A 12,117-nucleotide genomic window follows, 5' to 3' on the forward strand; every position below is an offset into this window, starting at 1 on the left:
TCCGGCGCCGCTGCCGGAGCCTCCCGCCTGTCCGGCGCCGCTGCCGGAGCCTCCCGCCTGTCCGGCGCCGCTGCCGGAGCGTCCCGCCTGTCCGGCGCCGCTGCCGGAGCTTCCCGCCTGTCCGGCGCTGTCAGAGCTACCGCCCCTCATGCCAGAGGCGCCAGAGCCCCTCATTCCAGAGGCACCAGTACTCCTCTGTTCAGCGCAGCCAGAGCTGTCAGCCTGCATGAAGCATCCAGAGCTGTCAGTCTGCCCAGCGCCGCCAGTGCCGCCAGTCTGCCCAGCGCCGCCTGAGCCACCAGTCTGCCCAGCACCGCCAGTCTGCCCAGCACCGCCAGTCTGCCCAGCACCGCCAGTCTGCCCAGCACCGCCAGTCTGCCCAGTCTGCCCAGCGCCGCCAGTCTGCCCAGCGCCGCCAGTCTGCCCAGCGCCGCCAGTCTGCCCAGCGCCGTCTGAGCCACCCGTCTGCCCAGCGCCGCCAGTGCCGCCAGTCTGCCCAGCGCCGCCTGAGCTACCAGTCTGCCCAGCGCCGCCAGTCTGCCCAGCGCCACCAGTGCCGCCAGTCTGCCAGGATCAGTTAGATCCGCCATTCAGCCAGGATCCGCCAGTGTGCCAGGATCCGCCAGTCAGCAAGGATCCGCCAGTCTGCCAGGATCCGCCAGAAGTGCCAGTCAGCCAGGATCTGCCAGATCCGCTAGTCAGCCAGGATCCGCCAGTCAGCCAGGATCTGCCAGATCCGCTAGTCAGCCAGGATACGTCAGTCAGCCAGGATCTGCCAGTCAGCCAGGATCTGCCAGATCCGCTAGTCAGCCAGGATCCGCCAGGATCCGCCAGTCAGCCAGGATCTGCCAGATCCGCCAGTCAGCCAGGATCCGCCAGTCAGCCAGGATCCGCCAGTCAGCCAGGATCCGCCAGTCAGCCAGGATCCGCCAGTCAGCCAGGATCTGCCAGTCAGCCAGGATCTGTCGGAACCACCAGCCAGCCAGGATCTGGTAGATCCATCAACCTGCCTGAGCTTCCTCTCACTCCCGAGCTTCCTCTCTTCCTCTCACTCCCGAGCTTCCTCTCACTCCCGAGCTTCCTCTCACTCCCGAGCTTCCTCTCACTCCCGAGCTTCCTCTCACTCCCGAGCTTCCTCTCACTCCCGAGCTTCCCCTCAGTCCCGAGCTGCCTCAGTCCCGAGCTGCCCCTCAGTCCCGATCTGCTCCTCAATCCAGTGGGTTTCTGGGTGAGGACTACTAGGCCATGGTCGGCGGCGAGGGTGGACTATCCAGGGACGCGAGGAGAGGGGACTAAGACATTAATTGAGTGGGATCCACGTCCCGCGCCGGAACCGCCACCATGGACAGACGCCCACCCGGACCCTCCCTATTTGTTTTGAGGTGCGTTCGGGAATCCGCACCTTAGGGGGGGGGGTTCTGTCACGCCCTGGTCTAAGTATTTTGTGTTTTCTTCATGTATTGGGTCAGGCCAGGGTGTGGCATAGAGTTTTTGTATTGTGGTGTGTTTTGTCTTGGGATTTTGGAATGTGTGTATAGTGGGATTGTAGCTTAGTGGGGTGTTCTAGGAGAGTCTATGGCTGTCTGAAGTGGTTCTCAATCAGAGGCAGGTGTTTACCGTTGTCTCTGATTGGGAACCATATTTAGGCAGCCATATTCTTTGGTTGTATTGTGGGTGATTGTCCTGTGTGTCTTGATGTCCTGGTTAGAGGTTAGTAGACACTTGTATAGGCTGTTTTCGGTTTTCGGTTTTCGTTTTGTAGTGTTAGTGTTTTGTTGTGTGTTACGTTTGTTTATTAAAGATGAATCACAATAGACACGCTGCAGTTTGGTCCGACTCTCCTTCACCATTAGAAAGCCGTTACAATGGTGCTGTTAAACTGGTGATGCTTCCAAGAGATGGGACTATAAAAACTCAGTGAAATAAACCAGGACCTCGCTAATCTCCCTAGCTACCAATCTCTGTAGTGTTCTACTGCGCCAGTTTAATGGAGCCCAATGACGTCATCTGACATGCACCAGAATACTAGGAGCACACAACAGTTTAACTGTGCACGTTGAGTGATCACATGCACACGTTGAGTTAAGTAGGTGCTGGCTAGATTCATGGCCTTTCAACAGTGCCTGTACACTGATCTTACCCTCACTCCACCTGGTCCAACAGAACCCATAGGACCAGCAGCACCAGCAGGACCCTGCAGGAACACAACACACTCAATCAAACTCTGCTAACCAGTAATAACACACAATTCTGACAAAATGGCACAAAATTGCCTTTTCATTTAGCCAGAAATGATAACTACTAGTTGTACTGTGTAATAACTGTTCTCTAGTTTCCTTGTGAGAACTCTCCAGTTTTTTAGTGAGAACATGGTAGACTTTTCTGATGCAATTCAGGGTACTTGATTTGGTTGTTGAAATGCATGTTGTTAGCAGAACCATTCGACAGCCAAGGCTGCTATAGTCATAAACATCTTAATGCGATGAGAGATTCTCAAACAAATTATTCTCAAGTATTACTAACATCACAGGGTAATTGTTAGGATTCAGGTGAATTTCATATTTCGAAAGTAAAGTCGTCCTTGATGGGGGTGAGTGATTCTCAACTAAATTATGCTCATTATTGGCGTCACAGGATAATGCCTCCAATCTTTGAAATCCAGGGGCCGATCATTCAGCACTGGAGTTGTCAGTGATACAATCTGGTCAAGCGGTAGGTTATCAGTGATACAGTTTGGTCATGGTGGAGGTTGTCAGTGATACAGTTTGGTCATGGTGGAGGTTGTCAGTGATACAGTTTGGTCATGGTGGAGGTTATCAGTGATGCAGCTTGGTCATGGTGGAGGTTATCAGTGATACAGTTTGGTTATGGTGGAGGTTATCAGTGATACAGTTTGGTCATGGTGGAGGTTATCAGTGATACAGTTTGGTTATGGTGGAGGTTATCAGTGATACAGTTTGGTCATGGTGGAGGTTATCAGTGATACAGTTTGGTCATGGTGGAGGTTATCAGTGATACAGTTTGGTCATGGTGGAGGTTGTCAGTGATACAGGTTGGTCATGGTGGAGGTTATCAGTGATACAGTTTGGTCATGGTGGAGGTTGTCAGTGATACAGGTTGGTCATGGTGGAGGTTATCAGTGATACAGTTTGGTCATGGTGGAGGTTGTCAGTGATACAGTTTGTCATGGTGGAGGTTGTGTGGTTGACCAGTTCCAAAGCCCTAAACAATTCATTATAAGCTGTTTCCTCTTGTTTCCTCTTTACAAGAGGGGCAATGAATCCATCTAACGTAAGAAGATAAAGGATATCCTCCAAGAAATAACCAGGCCAGGGTAGCTTTGACTTTTGATATGTTGTTCCATTGTCTCCAGTCATCGTTCTTTGGGCTTTTGTCCCATTGTCTCCAGCCATCGTTCTTTGGGCTTTTGATGCAATTTAGGATCCAAATATTCCCAGACACTTTGATGGTCATTGGCAACCTTGACGGATGTAGTCTTATAATCCTGAGGTTGCTTATCTTCACATCCCTTCTTTTCTCAGCTATTTAAATCCAATTAGTGGCACCTAAGTAAAACGAAGAATACACTCTTAGAAAAAAAGGGTTCCAAAAGGGTTCTTCGGCTGTCCCCATAGGTGAACCCTTTTTGGTTCCAAGTAGAACTCTTTTGGGTTTCATGTAGAACCCTCTGGGGAAAGGGTTCTACATGGAACCCAATAGGGTTGTACCTGGAACCAAAAGGGTTGTAACTGGAACCAAAAAGGGTTCTTCAAATGGTTCTCCTATGGGACAGCCGAATAACCATTTTAGGTTCTAGATAGCAAATTTTTTCTAGGAGTGTAGTATACAATTCACTCTTTTTGGCCATGACTATAGGGTTTACACTATGGGGTTTACAGTATAAGGTTTACACTATAGGGTTTACACTATAGGGTTGACACTATAGGGTTGACACTATAGGGTTGACAGTATATAGTTTACACTATAGGGTTGACAGTATAGAGTTTACACTATAGGGTTTACAGTATCGGTTTTACAGTATAGGGTTTACAGTATAGGTTTTACACTATAGGGTTGACAGTATAGAATATGTACAGTTCATATTAATCCTCTATTCCCGTTAGCAAGACTCTTCTGTGCTCCATGATAGCTTAACTGCACCACTGGCCTTGCACTGTAAATCAGCAGGTTGCTTGGAGTGTATACCCCACTCTGGGGACTGCATGGTCTACCTCCCACTTTGAATGTGGTTTCAGCTTTGCCATGTGGACAGATTCCAGACTCCAGTAGCGCTGTTTCTCTCTGTGGATCGTCTCTGGTTTCTTGTTGAAAACCACAGCTAATGAAAAAGAAAGCTGTACTCACTTGCAGCCCAGTCAGGCCTGAGTCTCCGGGATCTCCCTTTGGTCCGGGACGGCCCTGAGAAGACAAAGGGAAGGAGAGGTTTAGAGCTGGAGTACAAAGGGAACTCCAACCCTAAACAACTACAGATCTGCTCTTTCTCTTGACCACGTAGTCTGTCACTGAGAGTGAATTTACATCCCAGCTTCAGGAGGATGTCTAGGAATGAATAAGGTCGTCTTAACACAGAGTAACTGTGTGTGTAAATCATACGTCAGGGAAGACATCCTACAGTCCCCCACACTGTAAATCCCTAAGAACACTGCAGATGACTTACAGGTTCTCCGGGCAGAGACAAGCCATTAGGGCCTTGTGGACCTGGAGGTCCGGATGGTCCTGGAAGTCCTTGTTCTCCACGGGGGCCCATTGAACCCTATGGTAGAAGCAGAACGACAAAACCAAACAGTCACACTAATATTAAACTATTTACACCATATCTCCCGGTAGACCTCCCCACTGCTTTTCCCAGCAGGGCTGAGAGAATGAGAAGGAACCAGAACAATCAGTGACCGTTGGTGAGAAATATGTTCTACTTCTCATCAGACCTCTCAACATAGACCTCCTTAAATCAAGCTGGGGGAAAATAAACAGGACATAATAAGCTGGAAATTATACAGTACATTCAATAAGTGAGTTCAGATGTGAGAAATCTGTTTTGGCTGATGGGGCATGCTAATGGTATGTGCTTTGAGATAACTACTGCATTAGGCTGAACTCTGATTTACTGTAAATGTGTTAGTCCTTGGACTGTATCCCAGCTCAGTAGGATATGGCTTGATTTATAGTCGGATTCAGGCTTGGACCACACATCCATAATATTCAATTAATCGCTCTGGATCCAAGTGTGTGTTAAATGGCTTGATACTGATACAAAAGCATTACTTACAGTTGGGCCTGAGTCTCCTCTCTCTCCTCTAGGTCCTTTAGTACCTGGTCCACCCTGGGAAAGTCAAGAAAGGATGAGAGTCAGAGCCATCCCCACAACAGGAGCTGCTTCCAGACCTAAATCCCAAGCCAGCAGGAATCCCCCAGTGGCTTAGTGAGGTTGCAGAGTGAAGCAAACATATTCAAGATGTACTGTTTTTTCGACAGGCATTTATCTTTTGACACAACCCTAAGTCTGATAGTCCACACCTCATTGCACACCATTCATCTCATCTCCCTGTCTTTCGTTTTCCATGGGAAAAAACACAGATACTCACATGTTGACCCCACTCTAATATCCACATGCTTAATCTATAGAGCAGGGCAACAGTTATGAGGAGAAAAGTACCCCTGGAACACTATTCCTATATGTTCACATAATCATAGTGGGGATTGAGAGTGGCATCACCATCATCATCATCATCATCATCATCATCACATTAGTGAGTAGAGAGAGAGCCCTACCCTAAGATGAGGACAGACAGAAGCAGAGAGAGCCCTGCCTCAAGACGAGGACAGACAGAAGCAGAGAGAGCCCTGCCTCAAGACGAGGACAGACAGAAGCAGAGAGAGCCCTACCCTAAGATGAGGACAGACAGAAGCAGAGAGAGCCCTGCCTCAAGACGAGGACAGACAGAAGCAGAGAGAGCCCTGCCTCAAGACGAGGACAGACAGAAGCAGAGAGAGCCCTACCCTAAGATGAGGACAGACAGAAGCAGAGAGAGCCCTGCCTCAAGACGAGGACAGACAGAAGCAGAGAGAGCCCTGCCTCAAGACGAGGACAGACAGAAGCAAAAAGAGCCCTACCCTAAGATGAGGACAGACAGAAGCAGAGAGAGCCCTGCCTCAAGATGAGTACAGACAGAAGCAGAGAGAGCCCTGCCTCAAGACGAGGACAGACAGAAGCAGAGAGAGCCCTGCCTCAAGACGAGGACAGACAGAAGCAGAGAGAGCCCTACCCTAAAATGAGGACAGACAGAAGCAGAGAGAGCCCTGCCTCAAGACGAGGACAGACAGAAGCAGAGAGAGCCCTGCCTCAAGATGAGGACAGATGGTGGGATGGTTATTGTCTTTACCGAGGGGCCGGGTGGTCCCGGTGGGCCAACGCTGTCCTGTGCACATGTGCAGGCATGGGGAAGAGCCGGGCACTTAAGCTCATCTCTCTGCAGTAGAGAAAGGAAGGAGATGGCGAAAGAAAGAAAGACAATAAGAATGTTATTTCATTTTTTACTGAAATACAACAGTAATAGTTTGTTCATCTCTTGACATCTGTGGGCCTTTCTGGTAACTCACGAAATACAACAAGTGCAAATAGGAGTATCTGGGATGAAAATGAATGTCACTGCTCTGGCATCCCAAACCATAAAATGATGCCTTGAAATTTTGAGCTAGGAAACACATTAGAAAGGCTGCTAAAGCCATGATAAAACTGGGTTGCATACTAAAATATAACTGCTACAATAGCATGGCCTACACACAAATACTATTTGACAACAAACAATCCATCCGGTTTTTTGTGGAAGGGAATATGTGAAATCTTATACAACACAGCCTTCATTCACATGATACATTAATATCTCATGCAAATTACACCGAGAGAGAGATGGGTAATTGGCTATAGTCAAGTATATAACATGTATCCAGTAATAAACATATCATAGATGGGTACAATGATTTATACTGTCCACCCCATGATCAAAGGGACCAGTTGTTTTGGTGGGGTTGGGATTGTAAAACTGTACTGAGATTAGTCCATTTAGTGAGGAATACAATGGTCTATTCAGGCCTGACAGTGCAATCATTTCATTTCAAATAACTTTCTTGCCAGCTAGGCATCACTTCGTAATGGCTATACAGCATGTGCACTCTTAAACATTAAGAATGACATATAAACTCCAAAATTAACATGTAAAGCTACAATGGCTCTCTAAACCTATAGTAAGTGCTCAATGGTGTATAGTGAAAGATGAGCAGAGTCAATGTATCAAGGCTTGATGGTACAGTACTGTACAGATATGAGGCCGTACTAGAGGGCTGTTTACAGTGAAGCTGCTCTTACCGTGGCCGGGAGATCACAGCATTTGTCTCTGCTGGTCCAGCTCAAGCTGCACACAATATCAAACATCTGGAGCTGGAACTGCACAACAGAACAGAAAGATGAGAGAAGAGAGAGACGAACACAGATGGGTGTTACACATGGCTTCCATTGAGCTCCAGCGTTCAGGACTTAGAAACAACATGGCTACAGACGCAGGCCAGAACCCACAGAGAGCTGGAACACAGATAGCATGAGAGAACAAGACAGAGAGAGCAGCGTCTTCCATCCCTCCAACAATGACCGCGAGTTGTCAGCTCTTAATTGAGCATCAACACATGAGGAGCACATCTGGGCACTTTGCACTTCACAGTTCACACCAACAGCTTGTGTGTGAGTGAGGGATGCATTTTATCAGGAGTTTTCCATTTCAAATAAGTGTTGTCAATTTTTCACTCACTGTAGCCGACTCTCTCTTTGATCCTCCTGACTTTGCCATCTTGCCCAGCACTTCATAGCCATCTGTGGAGATGTTGTTGGCCTCCTTGATGGGTTTCTCTGCAACCTCCTGGCAGTCCACATTCAGTTTGACCCTCTCGGGAGAGACACTGATGTGAAGCTTTAGGAGAAGGAGGAAGAGGAGGAGAAGAGGATTATTAGTTAAGACCACTCTAGTCTTCTCAATATGAACAACTACTGCAACAATATTTGGGCATAATGGCTTGGTATAGAGTACTGAAAGTGTTCTGTGTTTTTCACATGGTATTTCTGCAATAGCCTAGTGGTGGCAGGTACTAGTGTAGTGGCAGGTAGCCTAGTGGTTAGTGCGTTGGACCAGTAACCGAAAGGTTGCAAGCTGACAAGGTAAAAATCGTTCTGCCCCTGTCGATCTGCCCCTGAACAAGGCAGTTAACCCACTTTTCCTAGGCCGTCAATGAAAATAAGAATTTGTTCTTAACTGACTTGCCTAGTTAAATAACGGTAATAAATAAATAAAAGCACAATTCTTCAGGAGTCTCGTACCATAAACTAAGAACCCAGTTGAGCCAATGTGCAAACGAAACCCCTAAAGTCTTCTAACTGATGTTTATAAGGACGCTGATACTGTATTTTACTAAATCACCATTATTAATATGATTTTCTGTAAAGAAGTTAATTAAAGATCATTGTAAGAAGTAAGAACATTCCGGTTGTAGGTCCCTTGGAAAAAAGTTAATGTCAGCCACTTTCACTGATAAACAGAATGATCAACATGAAACAACTAACTATAGCCTATACATGAAATAACACAAAACTGCCAGGGTATGGGCCATTTCTCAACATGATTAACTCTCCAAAACTCCCATCACATCTGGAAATGATGTTGTTTATGGTACACCATCAAACGTGCTACACTCTCCATACTTTCCTGCGCAGCTGCATTTTTCTGCCGAACATTCTGACAAGCTTTCACCCTGACAGAGACAGCAGGCTAACGTTGCTGTGTTTACTGTCCTACAGAGCGAAACCAACCGGACTTGACAACCACTCACAGCATTATTATCTGGCCAACCACAGGAGAGGGGAGGGTCTGATACCCCAAGATCCTGGCATGGGCATACATGATGCACTTGAGGGCTTACCAAAATATTGCTAAATTACATACTGCAAGTGCAAATAATGCGTACATATACATTATTTCACTAACCAACAAGAATATTACTGCAAAATGAGGATTCAAGAAAATGTCAGTGTCCTTCACCGAGACTCATCATTTGAAAGCAACATGAAATTCCAGCAGTTGGCTGATGATGGGGAACACGGAGCATATTCTATTGGAACACAATCAACGAGTCACACAATGGCTCATTCTCTAACAAAGGCCTGAGAAATCTATCACACTGACACAGATTATGAAAATCTTCTGAATGGATCAAAAACCACAGGAGTCAAGAAAGACTAGACCTTGACTTCCACTATTACTGACCAAGTCACAATTACACTTAATTACTCCTCCCTCTGACTATAACTCCTCTAGACAATGACACATCTCTTTTTCAGCACTCCATTCACACTTAGGATGGATCCTCCCTCTGGTATACTATAAACTATAGTCAGAACAAGTTGTCCAGTCCACAGACATAGCAACAGTATACTGTATATGGCTATATTTGGGTTCCAGTGTGTCTGACATACTTTCATGATTTCTATCAGACTCCATTTTACTGTTGTTGGCTGTGTCTTCACAACTCCATGTTTTCACGTGGCGCGTGAAATCACAATTCACATGCAGCCTGATATGGGAATCCTACATTAGTTTGATTAAAAGTAAAAGTGGATCTTTCCTGATATTTTTGATGCACTGACAAATTGCAGATTTCACCAACTCTTTCCAGGAATAGACTAAATCGTTCTTCATGTATACCACTGCCGCCATATCATTCCAGACATCTACGCTCTCATGTCCAGTCTTGGATACAATATTCCCATCCTGGTTTCAGAAAAGGAGCTTGCTTAGCTTTGTAAAGTCACCATTTCATATCTGAGTGGCTTCTTCTGTTGCAGGAATGGTTGCATGCGTCATTAAGTCTGCTTGGCTACCTCGCGGAATGGAGGGCTTTTAAAAGAAGGCTTCAGAGGAAACTCTTATAATGAGAGTACAAAGAGGGCAGTCAGGGCTATGGAAATGTATCAGTCAGATTGACCAACGTTTTAAACTGCTTTGGTTCTTTGGAGCATTCTCTTCTCCCACTCATTCTCAATTAGTGCTTGCAAATACTGACAAAACCCAACTGCTCATTCCACCCAATCCCTGAATGGAAAGTTTTAGAGAGTTTGGGTCCTCTCAGAGAATAATAGCTGCATTTGTGAAGTTCTAAGTATGGGGAGCCTGTAGAGTGGATGGACTGAATACATCTAGCTATTACCAAAAGCACAATTTTTTTTCATATTTCCACTTGATCGCAACCAAATGCAAAAAAGCTAATGGCACCAATAATACATATATGAGTTGGTGAAAAACATTCCCCCTTTCAAATCAAACTAAATGTATTGGTCACATACACATATTCGGCAGATGTTATTGCGGGTGTAGCGAAATGCTTGTGTCTCTTATTCAGTGGAACGCTCTTTGCCTGAGAATAAAGTTTTCCCTGGTCAAACGCCCCTCTAAGACCACCACCTCTGCAGTGTGGGGTGGGAATCCCCAGTTGGTTAGAAAGGGCTAGCATCTGCTAAAGCTATCATTAGGATATTTCCCACATGGTGAATCAGAGGAGAGCCAGACCTCTCTAACCTGGATAATTCTTTATTTAGCTACTAGCCCAAGGAGAAAGGAGAGGTAGATTAGTCTGCACTCTGTAACATACACACTGCAGGCACCACCACAGCCATAGGAAGAGAAAAGAAGCACACACATCCAACTGGAGCTCTGATGATGTCATTGTACTGATGTTAGTCATGTCATCGGCTGAAGCCCTGACCCGACATTTTTCAGGTTAAAGGAAAAGCTGAAGTTTTTACATAATAGGAGGCATATTGTTCCCCTTCAGAAACATTGGATACAACATTCTTCACGTTCATTGGAAACAGTCATTTTTCATTTTAGTTGCATCTTACTGACGTTCATTGTTGAAATCCTTGTCATCCCTACAGTCTGATATTTACATTTACATTTAAGTCATTTAGCAGACGCTCTTATCCAGAGCGACTTACAAATTGGTGCGTTCACCTTAAGACATCCAGTGGAACAGCCACTTTACAATAGTGCATCTAAATCTTTTAAGGGGGGTGAGAAGGATTACTTTAACCTATCCTAGGTATTCCTGAAAGAGGTGGGGTTTCAGGTGTCTCCGGAAGGTGGTGATTGACTCCGCTGTCCTGGCGTCGTGAGGGAGTTTGTTCCACCATTGGGGGGCCAGAGCAGCGAACAGTTTTGACTGGGCTGCGCGGGAACTGTACTTCCTCAGTGGTAGGGAGGCGAGCAGGCCAGAGGTGGATGAACGCAGTGCCCTTGTTTGGGTGTAGGGCCTGATCAGAGCCTGGAGGTACTGAGGTGCTGTTCCCCTCACAGCTCCGTAGGCAAGCACCATGGTCTTGTAGCGGATGCGAGCTTCAACTGGAAGCCAGTGGAGAGAGCGGAGGAGCGGGGTGACGTGAGAGAACTTGGGAAGGTTGAACACCAGACGGGCTGCGGCGTTCTGGATGAGTTGTAGGGGTTTAATGGCACAGGCAGGGAGCCCAGCCAACAGCGAGTTGCAGTAATCCAGACGGGAGATGACAAGTGCCTGGATTAGGACCTGCGCTGCTTCCTGTGTGAGGCAGGGTCGTACTCTGCGGATGTTGTAGAGCATGAACCTACAAGAACGGGCCACCGCCTTGATGTTAGTTGAGAACAACAGGGTGTTGTCCAGGATCACGCCAAGGTTCTTAGCGCTCTGGGAGGAGGACACAATGGAGTTGTCAACCGTGATGGCGAGATCATGGAACGGGCAGTCCTTCCCCGGGAGGAAGAGCAGCTCCGTCTTGCCGAGGTTCAGCTTGAGGTGGTGATCCGTCATCCACACTGATATGTCTGCCAGACATGCAGAGATGTCTTGCCGATGCTGATATCTGAGCACAACATTTTAATATTCTGTTCTGCTTTGAGTTGGGGCTGGCATTTGATGTCCCACATGGGCTCCTCTACTCCTGCTGTGACTGAGTTACGCAGAATGTGACAAAAACACTGTATATCACGGTTGTACAACACTGAGAAGATCATTCTAGAGGACCAATGG

At 46.8% G+C, this 12,117-nt stretch overlaps 1 protein-coding gene across 2 annotated transcripts in view; it reads right to left on the reverse strand.

Moving 5' to 3' along the window:
- The window catches only part of LOC115146346 (collagen alpha-1(XII) chain-like), a 93,694-nt gene that overhangs the window by 12,835 nt on the left and 68,742 nt on the right, over positions 1–12,117 (reverse strand). For both annotated transcript variants that reach the window (XM_029688371.2, XM_029688372.2), the window contains exons 52-58: positions 7,821–7,979; positions 7,385–7,462; positions 6,402–6,488; positions 5,288–5,341; positions 4,679–4,774; positions 4,366–4,419; positions 2,141–2,194 (exon numbers count right to left, since the gene is read on the reverse strand). In XM_029688371.2, coding sequence (XP_029544231.1) covers positions 2,141–2,194; positions 4,366–4,419; positions 4,679–4,774; positions 5,288–5,341; positions 6,402–6,488; positions 7,385–7,462; positions 7,821–7,979 — 582 coding nt within the window. The remainder of the gene's footprint in view (positions 1–2,140; positions 2,195–4,365; positions 4,420–4,678; positions 4,775–5,287; positions 5,342–6,401; positions 6,489–7,384; positions 7,463–7,820; positions 7,980–12,117) is intronic.

This window comes from Oncorhynchus nerka, linkage group LG18 (assembly GCF_034236695.1).
Source record: "Oncorhynchus nerka isolate Pitt River linkage group LG18, Oner_Uvic_2.0, whole genome shotgun sequence".
Lineage (NCBI taxonomy): Eukaryota > Metazoa > Chordata > Actinopteri > Salmoniformes > Salmonidae > Oncorhynchus > Oncorhynchus nerka.